General features: G+C 42.7%; 1 protein-coding gene across 2 annotated transcripts in view; it reads right to left on the bottom strand.

The window, feature by feature from the left end:
- The window catches only part of cblb (Cbl proto-oncogene B, E3 ubiquitin protein ligase), a 184,406-nt gene that overhangs the window by 63,527 nt on the left and 103,160 nt on the right, over window positions 1-17,719 (bottom strand). For both annotated transcript variants that reach the window (XM_086006910.1, XM_086006911.1), the window contains exon 3: window positions 1,696-1,852. In XM_086006910.1, coding sequence (XP_085863036.1) covers window positions 1,696-1,852 — 157 coding nt within the window. The remainder of the gene's footprint in view (window positions 1-1,695; window positions 1,853-17,719) is intronic.

Here is a 17,719-nt window from a genome sequence, read left to right as displayed (position 1 = left end):
ATCACAGCACTTTACTGCATTAAAGGGAAACATTGGTAATAAAGCACTATAAAACAATGGAGTTTTTTGAATCAGTATACTATCAGAAACTGCATTATTTCCACCATTTCCTACAAGACACTCAAGGAACTGTGTGGCAGCCAACAACATTTTTTATCTTTTATTTTTTTAAGGGCAACCAAAAGTATTGGCAATAAAGTACTATAAAATTATAACACAAAGTTTCCATCATCCCCTGCAACAAACCATTCAAAGGACAGTGGGGCAAGCCAGCAATTTTCTTTCAGGGCAGCCCAGGAGCATCATTGTACAACTTTTAGATAGAAAAACCTTCCCAGTTATAAACCAAAGGATTTTCCAACAGTCTAACTGTTCAAATTCTGTGGAAGCTGGGCTTCATCAACTCCATACTTGTACTGTATAGAACACTGCATTCGTATGAACAGCAACAGTATGTCAGATAACATCTCATGCAAATTAATTGTGGGATTCTCTCCAAGGTAGTAATGGACTCATTCTTTTCTAAAATAACCTTTGTGACTTCAAGCACATCCTCCCAAATAAAACGTGAAAGGAACGCAGGCAGGTCGATCGAGACCACACCATTGCTGTCCACAATTTGTCATCAATTGGTCAAGAAGCCTTGGTGGAATAAGTGCATTTTTCTGGTCCTCAACTTAGGAATCTACAGTCCTCTGAATCAGCTTGTTTATATTAAGGCTGCAAGGGAATCCTTCATCTTGTAAGAAACTTCCATTTGATTTATTGGTCTCTCCATCATGATACAGCACATCAAAAGACCATTTACTCTCCATTTCCCAAGAAGGAGACAGTTATTCTCACTGCGTCAGACCCAACCCCTGGCTCTAAAGGCAATTCTAACCATACGAGCAGTCCTTACACTTTGAGACTGGTCATCCTCCTTTCTTACCCCATAAATATTAATTTTAATTTCCTTAACCTGCTTTCCCTCCTAGCCTATATAGATATTATTACATTACATATATTTATTTATTTATTCCAGGAATTTTTTCCCTCTAGAGCTAGTGACTTCTGAAGAACCTATTGCAAAACTGTGCCAAGTTGTCAAGCTAAATATTGTTCTAACCGAGGTTGCCAAACTTTTTTTCCCTGAGCTCCCCCTTCAGAGATTCATATTACATGTGGCACCCCTCTTTCTAAGAAACAGTATTTTTGCATAGAACCAGAGGATTTTATTTTCCAAGCTTATACAGTAATAGTTATGGACAGCAAGTTCCCAGCTGCAGGAAAACAGCAACAAGGTTTCCCCCTTCACTAGATGCACCCAACTCATGTTGTTCATACCCAGCATCTTCTTCGCCCCCCCCCCTCTACCCCTGCCAGTTTGGAAATCTCTGTTCTAACCAAATGCAGCAGCTGGCAACAGTAGTTGGAAATCCAAATGGTCAGTTTGTTTTTGTTTTAAAAAGCGGCAGGTGTATCTCAATATACAGTAGCTTGGTTTGTTCTTCTCAAAAAAGCCTGGAAAAGTATAGGCTATATAGAACTGCTTGAAATACTGCAGCACTTTAAACAAGTCTCCTCCTCCCTGCACACAAATTAAAACGCTCTGTAGATTAGCACAATCTTTGAACTGCTGACTTAAAATGAACTGAGTAGTGTACAATCGCTATTCTCGTTTGTAAGTAACTATTTTATTAGTCATTAACTTACCTGAAAGAGCCTGGTGAAGATATCAAATTCAAAGATTGAAATGTAATCATTACAGGTCAAATCGATTGTAGACTTCAGAGCCATGGCTTCCAAACCAGAGCTGATAGAATGGACTTCATGAAGGCACTGTCGGAAGACTTTCCATGGCACAATGGTCCTGAAAGAAGGAAAATACCACAAACTATTGCTCTCAATGATTTTTAACATCACAAAAAATGCACAATTATTTACAAAACAAACATTTATAAGTTACCAGTATAATACCAACCAATCTTTTTCTGGACATACTGTCCATTTCCCCTAGGAATAAGTATATTGCCTCTTAAACAAAATTGCTTTCATTCAAATGCCAGCCTAGAACACTAGTAAAATATGATCAACAGCTGGCACTGCCCCCCAAAACAGACCAATTCTGGCATGTGAAAGCAAATACTCCGGTGGGTTTGGTTAACTTGATAGGTATACACAAAATTCTTTCACTTGGAATGGATGGAAAAAGTACAAGGCCTAAAGGGGAAATCTAAATGTCAAAGACACAAAATTGGTGGGGCACTTCTAATGGGTTGTGGGGGAATATTCCCCTATAATATTTAGACCTGTTACCCCCTACCCAGCTAAGTTGATACTCTTCTCTTGCCCCCACCGGCTCAAAATTCATACCGAGACCCTTGACATCCACAGAGTTCATGCTGGCACTCTCCCTCCCCACTCGGTTAATACCGGCACCCTTCTTCCTCTCTCAGATCAAGCACCACTTTCAGAATCTGCTTCATTCCTTCCTCCCTTCATTATCATTTAGTCCCCCTTCCCTCCAATGGCATCTATTTACCTCCCCGCTTTCTTTGCTATCCATTCCCAAATTCACTGCATTCCATTCCCACTTCCCACCATCCAGTCAACACCTTCCTTCTCACTGCCATCCATTACGACTTTCACCTCTCCCTATTCAACCTCCACACTCCTCTCCTCTTACTGGCCCCACTTTCCTCTCAAGGCTAATGGCTGGGTTTGTCTTCTCTGAATAGGGTCAGTAGGAACTCCCAAGAGTTCACACCTGCAGCATACAGACAGCAACTCTGGCCATTAGCACTGGGAGCAGACTGAGACAAGAACAAGACCATTAACCACTGGACTTAGGAGGAGTGGAACTGGGGGAAGAAAGGGGTCCTCCTGTGTTGATTATTACCAGCAAGCTCTTTACATCAAGTGTACTGCACAAAATCAGGCCATTCCGTGCAACTGGTCTCTGCCAGTGTTTATGCTCCACACGAGCCTCCTCCCACCCTACTTCATCTAACCCCAACAGCATATCCTTCTATTCCTTTCTCCCTTGTGCTTTTTCATGCTAACTGGATTCCCAAAATGCCATCAGCATGAAATGCTACCAGCTAGCATGAAACACTGATAGCTCATCTTGTCCAGGAGACCAACCTCCTGCTCCCTCGACCCTTTTCCCACCAAACTACTGACCACCCAACTTCGCTTCCTGGCGCCCATGTTAGCTGATATTGTTAATGGTTCCCTCTCTCAGGTACTGTCCCCCTCCCCTTCAAATCTGCAGTCATCACCCCTCTCCTCAAAAAAAAAAAAAAACCTCGATTCCCTCCGTCCTTGCAAACTACCGCCCCATCTCCAACCTTCCTTTCCTCTCCAAAGTCCTTGAACGTGTTGTCGCCTCCCAAATCTGTGCCCATCTTTCCTGCAACTCCAGGTTTCCACCCTGCTACCGTATGGAAACAGCCCTCATCAAAGTCACAAATGGCATCCTATGTAACTGTGACCATGGTGAACTATCCCTCCTCATCCTTCTCTACCTGTATGCAACCTCTGACATGGTCAACCACACCATTCTCCTCCAACGGCCCTCCTCCGTCATCCAGCTGGGTGGGACTGCCCTGGCCTGGTTCCATTCTTATCTATCCAGTCATAGCCAGAGAATCACCTGCAATGGCTTCTCTTCCCGCTCCCACACCATTACCTCTGGAGTCCCCCAAGGATCTATCCTTATTACCCCCTCCTATTTCTCATCTACATACTGCCGTTCCACGACATCATTCGATTAAAAAAAAAATTCGTTCCAGGATGTGGGTGTCGCTGGCAAGGCCAGCATTTATTACCCATCTCAAGGGCAATTAGGGATGGGCAATAAATGCTGGCCTTGCCAGCGACACCCACATCCCGGAACAAATAAAAACACGTCAAGTTCCACATGTACGCCGACGATACCCAGCTCCACCTCTCTTGACCCCTCCACTGCCTCGGATTAGTCACGCTGCTTGTCCGACATCTAGTACTGAATGCGCAGAAATTTCTTCCAACCAAATTTTGGGAAGACCGAAGGCATTATCTTCAGCTTCCACCACAAACTCCGTTCCCTAGCCACCAACTCCATCCCACTCCCTGGGAACTGTCTGAGGCTGAACCAGACTGTTTGCAATTTTGATGTCATATTTGACCCTGAAACAAGCTTCCAACAACATATCCTCTCTATCACCTTGACCGCCTACTTCCATATCTGTAACATCAACCGACTCTGCCCCTGCCTCAGCTCATCTGCTGCTGAAACCCTCATCCATGCCTTGGTTACCTCTAAACTCGACTATCCATTGCTCGCCTGGCTAACCACCTATCATCCACCTGACAAAACTCTGCTGCCCGTATCCGAACTCGCATCAAGTGCTGTTCACCCATCATCCCTCTGCTGCCCGTATCCGAACTCGCATCAAGTGCTGTTCACCCATCATCCCTCTGCTGCCCATATCCGAACTCGCATCAAGTGCTGTTCACCCATCATCCCTCTGCTGCCCATATCCGAACTCGCATCAAGTGCTGTTCACCCATCATCCCTCTGCTGCCCGTATCCGAACTCGCATCAAGTGCTGTTCACCCATCATCCCTCTGCTCGCTGACCTACACTCGCTCCTGGTCAGGCAACGCCTCAATTTTAAAATTCTCATCCTGGTTTTCAAATCCTTCCCTGGTCTTGCCACTCCCTATTTCTGTAACCTCCTCTAGCCCTACAACCCTCCGCGATCTCTACGCTCCTCCAATTCTGGCCTCTTGAGCATCCCCTATGTGAATCGCTCCACCATTGGGGCTGTGCCTTCAGCTGCCTAGACCCCAAGCTCTGGAATTCCCCATCCTAGATCTCTCCACTTCTCTCTCCTCCTTTAAGACGCTCCTTAAAACCTACCTCTGACCCAGCTTTTGGTCATCTGTCCTACTACCTCATGTGGCTCGGTGTCAAATTTTGTTTGATAACGCTCCTGTGAAGCGCCTTGGGACGTTTTACTGTATTAAAGGCGCTATAGACATACAAGTTACTGTTGTTGTAGTTGGTATGTATGCACACATACATGTTAAACTTTGGTTTTTCCACAACTACTACTTAATCCAAAAAATCATGCACAGGATCAAATTACTGTCCAGTAAAACAATGCGAGGTATTGGGAATGAAGTGTTGGGCGCTTGATTTGCTTCACTGCACTCAAAGGCACTTTGAAACTGCACGGCTTTTGAGAAAATATATAGCAATACTGCGTGTGTTACCTGTCCAAACTATGACACTTTATACCATGTGCTTGTTCAAAAGTTACCAATTTTCAAGTAACAACATTTTGTTAGCTGGCTCTAGCATGGGAGTTGAATATATTAAGCATAGTTTACACCATTCTTACAAAGCTGGAATTGACAGTAGTGTTGACCAGTACAATATTTTACATGGATTTCAAAAGGCAACACATGAATCAAACCATAGAAGTTCATAGCACAGGGGAGCCTAGGGCATTCAAATATAGTTAAGGTTCTATGGTTTTTCAAGTATGTCCTCACCACCCATCACAAAGACAATGTGAACTGAAGTGATCTTTGAGGTTACAAATTAGATCACATTTGACATAAGTACCTCACTTAAGAAAATTATACAACTTCATCATTTAAGATCAACAAAGAATCACAAGGGACCTATTTTGAATGTCCTGCATTTCCCATTTAAATGTAAAGCCCTATTCAAACCTAACCTTGCCCACATTTCAGGAGCATGGTATTGAGATTATATTAACAATACTCTATCGCACCTCAACCAAAATGACTTTCATATTCACAAGCAAATTGCTATCTGGTTAGTTTTTTTCTATTACAAATTTAGAAACAATAACAAGCAAGTCAGTTTCTCAAGCAGATTCGTCATTTCCATGGTTTAGACAATTTGCCAACAGTAAATGATTGTGAAATGTACAATTCTGAAAACAAAAGGCAACCATCAAAATAAATGCTGAAAGGTTTGCTCACTTTCCAACAAAATCTAAAGAAGAAACCCTGCACATTGCCGGTTATATCATGTGCACGCACTCCTCCCTGCACCTGAACCAAGGAACACAAACACTCCAACTTCCTTTTGTTCCTCCACAGGGCTCAAAGAAGCCGCAATGCAGCCATGTTAGAAAACCTCAATAGCTGGTATTATATGGCCACTAACCAAACACAACATTTTCATCAAATCTCATTTAAAAGTCAATTCCTCCATGCAAATGAATAACTGGTAAAGTAAAGTGGTCTGGTCAAGCAGCTGATTATATTACATATGAAAATAATGCAAGTCCCACTACAACTAATTGGGGAAACCAAAGTTTGGGAAGAACCCTGATTATGTAATAATGTCAATTTAAATCAACACTGCTCACTATTGTTTCTCTTCAAACCACAATCCACAAATGTGACCACTCTATTGTCCACTAGTCATTATACATGTTGCAAATCTGGTCATTACAGGATTATTAGACTGAGGTAGGCAACAAATACTCGGTGCAGCACCAGTAGTGAAATGCTGCCTCCTTTCAGAAGACATAAAACATGCATAGGCCACGGACAACTGACAATACTGTGTCTCACTTTCCAAAGAGAGACAGAAGTGAAATTAAAATTGTATTGCAGAATTGTGCATTAAATGACTGTGTCTTGCTCAAGAATCCTAGAAAGTTATTAAGATGCTTTGACTAATATCTCCCAATCTTGCACTTGACTTAAATGGTGCAGTTCTCATTTCTGACAAAACTATGAAGCAATCTTAAATGAAGTGGTTTATATTTTCCAGGACATTAGGTAGCTCCCATTCAATTAATGAATTATACTAATTTAAAAAAAAATTAAGCCCCACCAAAGTCTTGGCTTTTACCATTTGTCTGAACAAGAACCTAGCAAGTCCCCAGTAGAGACTTTGTTTTTTGTACATAATGTGTCCCACATTAAATTAGCATTACTAAATTGGGGAGAGAGAAGGGATGGCTGAAAAGCAGAAGAGAAGAAATAGTGAATAAATAAGGAATTAAAAGAATGAAAATGAAAACGTGAAAGTGACAATAGAAATATAAAGGAGGGGTTGGAATATGCAAGGAAATGTGCAATAAATCATTAAAATTAAAAAAAATACAAACATTTAATTTTTTGTTTTTAAAAAAGAACAGGATTTGAAAGGTTGTATCATACACTGCACATGCAGACTTGGAATGCCCTCAAAATTTCAGCTTAAATATGCAGAAACCACATGAGGAAAATGACAATGAACCATACGTCTTCATGCTAATGATCTATCAGATACTATCCTAGATGCTTGATAAACAGGAAACCACTTGGTACCATGCTGACACACATCAGAAAAACATACAAGAACTGACGTCTTTCATTATATATGATGACAACGAAAAGGTTACAGTTTTCAGGTATTGCTACAACACAAAATGATTGGATTCCACAAAGTCCTTAGCATATACCTCAAGTGTCAGATTGTAGGCGCCTCAAGGACATGCACAAGACGTTATATGACCACATGTCCTCTTACTTGCAGACGAACGGAGGAAAATATCACCTCAAAGGTTGATCAGTACTTCCTGTGTAAGGATTTCTAATGTCCAGTGACCACATTTCTTCGTTATATGGTAATATTCAACATTATAATTCTAGTTACGCTACCACTAGGTTTGCGTGAATAACTGATTTGCAGATATTTTGCAATTTATGTGAATGCCTCTTCGCTCAAATCACGTTCAAATCGCAAATTTGAGCCCTTTCATGATTGCTGCTTATATTAGTAACAAAGCCATGTGGTTAAAAGTATGATATACACAGTTTATAGATGGCACCGGAGTAGTTTTTAAGGATATCCCATGCAAAGTTTTGTAAGCCAGTAATTCCCACATGAACTCTATTTATATTATGGGCAGTACCAATATTAAACTTCATTTCAGTATGAAGATACATTGGGGGAAAAATTGGGTCGCGCCCCCTTTGGGGCGCTAACTTTGCCGGGGCTCTACTTTTAGCTCCCCGAAAAAGTTAGTGCCCCCGTGCCCAAAATTCACCGGTAACGCCCCAAAAGGGAGGTGGGGCGTTGCGTACTGCAGGCCTTCCTCCCCTTAAAGGGGAGGGGCCTAGCGCAGCGTGACCTGGGGCCCAGATGGGCCACCAGGGATCGGCGTGCCGGCGCAAAAGAGCCCAGCACTTAAGAGAAGTGCTGGCCTCAGAGCGCAACCGACACTCTGCAGGGGGGGCTGCACAGAAGGCCGGGGACAGCAAAGCGGACAGGTGCTGGCAGGCGGTCAGCAACAAAAATCCCTTTAATTTGCGCCGCCCCGGCCGCAGGTAGGCCCCCCTGACCCTGTCGGACATAGCATCCGGCAGTAAGTCAGAGGGTGCTATCGAAGATCACAGCCGGGGCGCTGTGCACGGCGATGACGTCATCGCCGGCGGTGCACTAACGGTTACCGCCGCCAACCTCCCGCTGAATTTCACAGGAGGCGTTGGCGGCACCACGCCCAAGCGCCAGTTGTTTTGCACCCCCCGTTGGGGGGCGCAAATCAACCGAATTTTTCCCCCATTCACTCTTTATCTATATAGAAAGCAGAATTTGTACATGATTGAAGTTAGTGTAACATCATTTTTTCTTTAGATAATGTCAACTTTGTTCAAGGTCCTAAAAACTGTTAGAATCCTTCAGTCGCCTACTTTCTATAATTTTACCTTTGAAAAATAATAAATTATTATTAAGCGGAGAAACCCATTGTGTTACTTGCACACAGGCCGGTAATGTACATCAACAGCCTCAGTTGGATTACAATGCTGCTGTTTCTAAAATAGCAAGTCTTTGATGAGTCAGAACCACAAACGTACGTGAGTCATGTTCCTTACTGCAAATAGGCTGGTACCATTGTGTTACGAAGAGGAGAAAACAGTCTTTCCCAGAGGGCTCAATTATACGTACAGGAAGCATAGAGAAATCATTTTGTGAAGTGTAGATTTGTGCAACTGCTGATGTAGAAACACAACTATTATCTTTGCAATAGGACAGTAATACAACTGGACCTTGCTGGTATCATATTATTTCTATAGGGAAAAAATTAAATGGTACAGAAACAGGACCGAGACATCTAAAGATAGAACAAATGTTTACACCTTTAAATGTTAACTAGCTGAAATATTGTATATTTCTTTAATGAGATCGCACAACATTCTGACTGAATTTATAGCATTCAGCCACACTGAATTGAGGAAAGTCTAGCCTAACTGACAATACCCTCACACGATAATGTGAAGCACAGCACACACTTTAGCATATGGACAGCATTATTTTTCAAACCTAGCAGAAATAAGGAATACACAGCAGCAGAATCTTCTCCAATAGCCTCCTGTGTGGGACTTCGTCAAAGGCTTTCTGAAAGTCCATGTACACTGCATCCATTGCATATCACCCTTCCACCATATCTTCACTATTCCTTTCCATTTCCCTCAGGATCCTCAGATGTATCCAGTCAGCCCCTGGCACTTTGTCCTGTTTTAAAGAACTTGCATTTATATAGCATCTTTCACATCCCAAAGGACTTCACAGCTAATCAAGTATTTCTGAAGTGCAGTCACTGATACAGTGTAGGCAAACGTGGCAGCCAATTTGTGCACAGCTAGGTCCCATAAACAGCAATGCGATAAAAGACCAGATAATCTGCATTGTTAATGGTACTGGCTGAAGGATAATTATTAGCCAGAACACCGGGAGAATTGGACAGTTCTTTCAAAGAGCCAGCACAGGCATGACGGGCCGAATGACCTTCTTCTGCACTGTAAAATTCTATGATTCTATTCTGTGATTCTAACTCCCCTGCTCTTTAAATACCGCCATGGGATCTTTTATGTCTCAGAGGGCAGACGGAGCCTCAGTTTAATGTCTCATTGTAAAGACGGCACCTTCAACAAAGCAGCCCTCCCCCACTACTGCACAAGTGTCTGCCTAGATTATGTGCTCAAGTCTCCCTCATCAGGGTTGAACCCACAAACCTCCAGCTCAGCTGAGCATGCTACCACTGAGCCAAAGCTGACACTTCAGATTAACTAATTTCGCTAGTACTTTTATTATACTTCTCATCACATTTTTAACTAATTCAGAATTTACCTCCTCCCCCATATCCTTCTCAATTGTAAACACTGAAGCAAAGTATCCCTGCAAATTTATGCTTATCCTCTACTAACCTTTCCTCTTAAGGGTCCCACCTCACATTTACAAAGTCTCTTTTTACTGATATATTTGTAGAATACTTCATCGTTATTTTAATTTTTTTGGAGATTCTCCTCACTTTCCTTATTCCTTTCTTAATGTCTTTAATTACTCATTTATCACATACATAGTTACATAGAATTTACAGCGCAGAAATAGGCCATTCAAGCCAACTGGTCTACGCTGGTGTTTATACTCCACATGAGCCTCCTCCCACCCCTCTTTGTCTAACCTGATCAGCATATCCTTCTATTAAATCCTGCAAGTTCCTCCACTTGGCATATTTTTAGGTTCCTTTGTACCAATGGTATTTTGTTCTCTTCCTCTACCATGAAAACAGATGCAAAGTATTCATTTAACAAGTCTGCCATTTCTTTATTGTCCATTCTAGTCTCACCTGCATCTGTCTTTAATGGGCTCACATTACCCCTTACATTATTATAGCCTTTGCATTTGATAGCCTTTGCATTTTGCTCCATATTTCCATTTTGCACCTATTACTTTTTCTGCATCCCTTTGTTGTTTTTTAAAAAAAAATAGCTCTACCAGATTACTACATCCTTGTATTTGTGTAAGCCTTATCCTTTAGCTTGATACGGTCTATTACTTCATTTGTTGACCATGGTGGCGTCACTACACAAGTGAAGTATTTGCCTTTAAGGGGTATTTACTGGTTTTGTATTGTACTATTTATCTTTGAATACACGTGTCCTCAATTCCATTCTGCAGCACGTTACCCGCCACCACCTCAGCACAATCCCAGCCCGGCAGGAGGTTGAAATGGCCGACAACTGAAGAACAAGGCCTCAGGAGCAGATGGCATCCCCGTCGAGGTGCTAAAACATGGCGGAGGCGCACTATTGGCGCAAATACATTAAATCATTTCTCTTATTTGGAAGGAGGAGAGCATGCCAGGGGATCTCAGAGACGCCGTAATTGTGACCATCTTCAAGAAAGGTGACAAGTCCGATTGCAGTAATTAGAGGAGTCTCCCTGCTGTCTGCTACAGGGAAAGTCATTGCAAGAATCCTCCTCAATCGCCTTCTCCCAGTGGCTGAAGAGCTCCTCCCAGAGTCGCAATGCGGATTCCGCCCACTAAGGGGCGCAATGGACATGATCCTCACCGCACGTCAACTACAAGAGAAATGCAGGGAACAGCACCAACCGCTGTACATGGCCTTCTTTGACCTCACAAAGGCCTTCGACACCATCAACCGTGAGGGATTATGGAGTGTCCTCCTCAAATTCGGCTGCCCTCAAAAGTTCGTCACCATCCTCCGCCTGCTTCACGACGACATGCAAGCCGTGATCCTGACCAACGGATCCACCACAGACCCAATTCACGTACGGACTGGGGTCAAGCAAGGCTGTGTCATCGCACCAACGCTCTTCTCCATCTTCCTGGCTGCAATGTTCCATCTCACCCTCAGTAAACACCCCGCTGGAGTGGAGCTAATCTACAGAACAAACGGGAAACTGTTCAACCTCCATCGCCTTCAGTCCAAATCCAAGGTCGTCCCATCCTCTGTCATTGAATTACAGTATGCAGACGACACTTGCGTCTGCACACACTCAGAGGTCGAACTCCAAACCATCGTCAACACCTTCACCGAAGTGCACGAGAGCATGGGCCTTACACTAAACATCCGTAAGACAAAGGTCCTCTACCAACCTGCCCCCGCCACACAGTACTGCTCCCCAATTATCAAAATCCATGACGAGGCCTTGGACAACGTGGACCATTTTCCATAACTCGGGAGATTACCGTCAACAAGGGCAGATGTCGATGACGAAGTCCAACACGGCCTTCAGTGTGCCAGTGCAGTCTTCGGTCACCTGAGGAAGAGAGCGTTTGAAGACCAGGACCTCAAACCCAGCACCAAGCTCATGGTCTACAGAGCAGTAGTGATACCCGCCCTGCTTTATGCCTCAGAGACATGGACCATGTACAGCAGGTACCTCAAAGCACTGGAGAGGTACCGCCAATGCTGCCTCCGCAAAATTCTGCAAATCCATTGGCAGGATAGGCGCAACGTCAGTGTTCTCGCTCAGGCCAACATCCCCAGCATCGAAGCTTTGACCACGCTCGATCAGCTCCGATGGACGGGCTACATCGTCCGCATGCCCAATACGAGACTCCCAAAACAAGCGCTCTACTCGGAGCTCCGACACGGCAAGAGAGCCCCAGGTGGGCAGAGGAAACGCTTCAAGGACACCCTCAAAGCCTCCTTGAAGAAGTGCAACATCCCCTCCCGACACCTGGGAATCCCTGGTCCAAGACCGCACAACGTGGAGGAGAAGCATCCGGGAAGGCGCCAAACACCTTGAGTCTCTTTGCCAGGAGCAAGCGGAAGCCAAGCGCAAACAGCGGAAGGAGCGCACGTCAACCCAAGCACCCCGCCCCTTCAACCCCCACCTGTGACAGAGACTGTAGGTCCCACATTGGACTCATCAGTCACCCGAGAACTCATTTTTAGTGTGGATGCAAGTCATCCTCCGAGGGACTGCCGAAGAAGAAAGAGATTGTACTATTTATCTTTGAATACTTCCCATTGTTTGACTGTAGATTTACTCATTAACAGTTCAGCCCAGTTCACTGTGGTCGATTTATTTCTACTTTTATAATAGCTATTGGCCTCATATGCCTTCTTCTCCAATGACAATTAAAACTATTAAAACATCACTAACTACTACAGTGCATAAGGCTGCAAAAAAAAATCCATTACTAGCCGTGAAGTGACACACTCCACCAAAACACTGACTGGAACATTTGAGGCTTTTAAAGTTCCACTGCAAACAAGGTACAGACAAAGGTTCTAAACAAGGTTGTTGTGATAAAGAAAATAACCATAACCATGTCGGTGCCAGCTCTGTTCTAGAACAATCCAAAACCAATCCCATTGTCCTGCTCCCTCCTCAAAGCCTTGGATTTTCCTCAGCTTCAAAGATTTATCTAATTTTCCCATTAAGAGATGTAACAGTCCTTGCCTCAACCACTCCCTGTGGCAAAGCATTTTGAGCACCAACAGTCTGTGAAAACAAATTTCTCCAAACCACTCTCTTCAATCTCAATGATAATTTTAAATTAATAACTCCTTATTACTGATTCTCTAACCAGAGGAAGCAGTCTTGCTTTAGTCGCTCTGTCAAAAACCTTCGTAAATTTTAAAATCTCCTTAGCCTTATCTGTTTAATGTAAATAGTCCTAGTATCACAAGTCCATGCTCATAACTATATTTTCCATGTCTGGCATTATCCTGCTGATTCAAAGCTGTACCTGCTCCATGGCTTTTGTGCCCTTTTCATAAAGGAGCACCTGAAACTGGACCTGAACTGCAGCCTGACCAACATTTGGCATAAGTTCATCATTAATTCATTATTTTTTTTACTCTTTGGTTCCAGTTATAAAATCAAAAATCCTATTGACCTTTTTCTATCTATCTACACTCCTACTTTCAGGGACTTATGCACTTGAACCCCTAGGTGTCTCTATTTATCCATATCCTTCAGTGTCTTTCTATTACGTCTATAATCCCATTCCTTGTTTTTCTTCCAAAAGAGAATACCTCACACTTATCCACATTAAATTGTCTGCCCATTTTGTGAACCTTTCTATGCCTTTCAGTTTGCCAAACTTCCTACTTTTCTGTTGGTGACAAATTTCGAGATTGCATACCCTATACCCAAGTCCAAATCCTATACAGAGAACAAAAGTGGACCCAGCGCTGACCCCTGGGGTACACCACTTCAAACCCTTCTCCAGTCTAAGACAGACTCATACCTGAATTCTTCGGTTTGCTGTCAACTTTCTGTCCAGGCCATTACAGTTTCTCTTGTACCATATGTCTGAATTTTTCTAACAACCCTTGTGGAACACCTTATAAAATGTCTTACGAAAATCCACGTGCACTACATATACGACCAATGAATTACTTCTGAAGTATAGTCACAGTTGTTTTGTAGGCAAGAGTGGCAAATTATTTGTACACAGCAAGGTCCCTTAAACAGCAATGAGAGGAGTAACCAGTTAATCTGTTTTGCTGGTATTGGGTGAACGATGAATGTTGGTTTGTATTGCAAGAAGACACCCTGCTCTTCTTCAAATGGTGCAATGGGATCTTTTAGGTTCATCCAAACAGGCAGATAGAGCCTCAGCTTAACATCTCAAAGATAAGACGCACACATTTGCGAAGTATTCAGAACTCGTGGTGTACTTGAAGTATCAAATGCCTTCCGCAAATCCACATGCACTACAGCTGCAACCAATGATCACTTTCCTGTTTGTGGGAGCTTGCTGTGCCCATATTGGTTGCTGCGTTCCAATATTACAACAGTGACTACACTTCAAAAATACTCATCTTCCGATTAGGCACTTTGCAGCCTTCCGGGCTCAATATCGAGTTCAACAACTTCAGATCATAACCTCGGCCCCCATTACATTTTTACTTATATTTTTTATCCACCCCTTTGTTTTGGTTATTCCCTCCCCCCTCCCTTTCCCTTTTTTCCTTCTCTCTGCCAGCGCATTTCACACCTAATCTGAGCCGTCTTTTGTCTCTAGTCCTATCACCATCTCGGCTCGTTTTGAATACCTCTTAATGTCTCTTCACTTCTATTGTTCCCTCCCAGCCCTGCCTTTCGATCTATTTCATTTCCTTTCCAGTTTTGAAAAAGGGTTGGACCCGAAACGTCGACTCTAATTTCTCTCCACGGATGTTGCCTGGCCTGCTGAGTTTTTCCAGCATTTTCTGTTGTTACTTCAAAAATACTTCATTGGCTGTAGAGCGCTGTGAGGCATCCTGAGATCATGAAAGGCACTAAATGAGACTCTAAGCATTACTGAATTGGTGCTACTCAAAACAAAACGAACACCATTTTACCTTGGACTAGCCACAAATTTGCATCCACCCACCATTTTCATGTTTCTACAATGTGCTGCTTTGGGCATGGCAGATGGGCAGTTGAAATTCTTTTCAGTTTAGACGGAACTATATTTTCCTGATAATCTACTAACCAGAATATATGTTAGAAGCTTCCTCTTATCTGACAAAAGAGAAGGAAAAAAAGGTAGAGATTATTTGTAATCCCCATTCTTCAAAATGGAAATTCTCCTCTGGGTTCTGGTACAACATCAAAAAGGGAATGTCTAAGCTTTCTAAAATTGTGATCCAAGGCTCAAGAACAACAAAACATCACAGGCAGACAACTCATTCTCACAAATTATGCCGTTCACCTCTGGCAAGGCACAGCTATTATATTGTGAAGGGATGTGAGATTGTTTGGCGTCAAAAATACTTTTTGTTTGCTGTGCAAATATATTAACAAGCTTCATATTTGCCTTGGGCATGGAAACCAGAGTGCAGAAGGATTTATCTTAAGCTGCCAGCTCTGACCAATTTAGCATGCCAGATCACCCAGTGACCAATGTTTTTGCAGAAAGGCTGAAAAAGCCCTCAAGGAGAAACTTGGAAAGAAGATTCCAAATATCTTCAGGGGAAAATACACTTAAGGGAATAAGTCACAACAGACTCTAACTCACAAACCTGCCTGGCTGAAATGGCAAACCATTTTCCAGGAAGACCAAATTTAAGTCAATCATCGATTGCATTAAGCAGGCTGAATTCTCCTTAAAGAATTGGGCCTGAAAAACTTACAGTAAATGCTGGCTACATGCCAAAAGTCTTGTTAATAGATGATGCATATATGAAGTGCATCATATATAAGCATAATAACAACCTCACCTGGCCAATTTCCATTACTTCCAGCTGGTGAAATACTGAGCAGCTTTGAATAGATCTGATCCAGATGCAATTCAATGAACCGTGCGAAGAACAAAACCACAGCATCTTAAAAAATTCCAATCCTGATCAACCACATTCCTTACTCTTATTCCCAATGTCCTATCTAACATCATCGTGGAGCACCATTAGTACAAGGACTGCGACAATGACCTTCTCGGGGTAATTAGGGATAAATATTGCTCACATACCAAGAAAAAAATGCTTTAAAGCCCTTTTCACAGTCTAACTGGCTACATCTAGATGTATCTGACAACCTGAAAATATCATTGCAATCCTATCATCCTCTGGCTGCTGTGTAAATAAACCCAATCATTCGTTCCACCACAACTGGATCAGATATGGCATATTCATAAGGGTAAAACCCGTCAATAACAGGAAAGGTGCCACCATGTCTCAATTACCTGCAACCATTTTTTTTTTGGGGGGGGGGGGGGGGAGGAGGAGGCAGGAAGAGAAAGGCAAGGGAAACATGAATGATCAACCCAAATGTTCCGCTGCATTCATTCAAACTGTGAAATAACGGCTTTCCTTTTTATGGATCAACTTTCAGCACTCTTTCAAAGAACAATCTTTTAAGAGTGCTCTGACTAGAGCCACACGTAGACAGGGCAGAAGGAGAGGATAAGCTTGAATTTTTTGTGCATGAACGGCAAAGAAATTTATACAATCTAGGTTGTATCAAGTTAAAAAACAGAAGGGTTTTTGAGGTAAAAGTATGCTCCATTTAGATTCGGTCTTTCAAACAATTCTGATCTGCTGCAAGATTTCAATAGGACTATTTACACTGCAATTAAAAATCTACCGAAGTAATGATCTTCGTTTATGTGCGGTGATCCCAAAACCGTACATTTAGAATTTTAAAAAACAAACACACAAACTATACGGCCATACCACTTCTTACAGCTCGGCCACAACAGAATATTGGCCACTGGTTTCTAGATTGCAAGCTAATTATAAATGAACTAAACCAAAACCAATCAGAATATTCAAAAGACAAACAGAATACTTCACTCCTATTTCCATAGATTTTAAAATTAAAAGCTAATATACGGAAATAAGTGTTCTGCTAAACTGGGCTCATTGTATGCAATGGGGAGGTGGTGGCGTAGTGGTTATGTCACTAGACTAGTAAGCCAGAGGCTCAGTCAAATGCTCTGAGGATATGGGTTCAAATCCCACCACGGCAGCTGGTGGAATTTAAATTCAATTCAATTTAATTCTGGAATTAAATGTTAGTCTTAGTAATGGCGACCATGATACCATTGTTGATTGTTGCAAAAATCCATCTGGTTCACTAATGTCCTTTAGGGAAGGAAATCTGCTGTCCTTACCTGGTGTGGCCTACATGTGGCTCCAGACCCACAGCAATGTGGTTGACTCTTAATGCCCTCTGAAATGGCCTAGCAAGCCACTCAGTTGTAAACAACCGCTACGCCATATGGACTGCAGCGGTTCAAGGCGGCGGCTCACCACCATCTTCTCAAGGGCAATTAGGCACTAAATGCAGGCCTAGCCAGCCAGCGACACCCACATCCCATCAATGAATTTTTAAAAAAACATGATAGGGCACTAATATAAAAACCGCATCGTCAACCTAACGCAGGCATTGCCCCAACAGCTACAAACCTGCAATATTGCATTGTCTTTTAGATTCACAAACTTAATAGTGCTTCTGACAGTTCTG

This window comes from Somniosus microcephalus, chromosome 14, assembly GCF_052327205.1.
Source record: "Somniosus microcephalus isolate GS21.2 chromosome 14, FLI_Smic_1.0, whole genome shotgun sequence".
NCBI classification, from domain to species: Eukaryota; Metazoa; Chordata; class Chondrichthyes; order Squaliformes; family Somniosidae; genus Somniosus; species Somniosus microcephalus.
The sequence above is the reverse complement of the archived record's forward strand: the minus strand, read 5'-3'. Positions and strand labels throughout refer to the sequence as shown.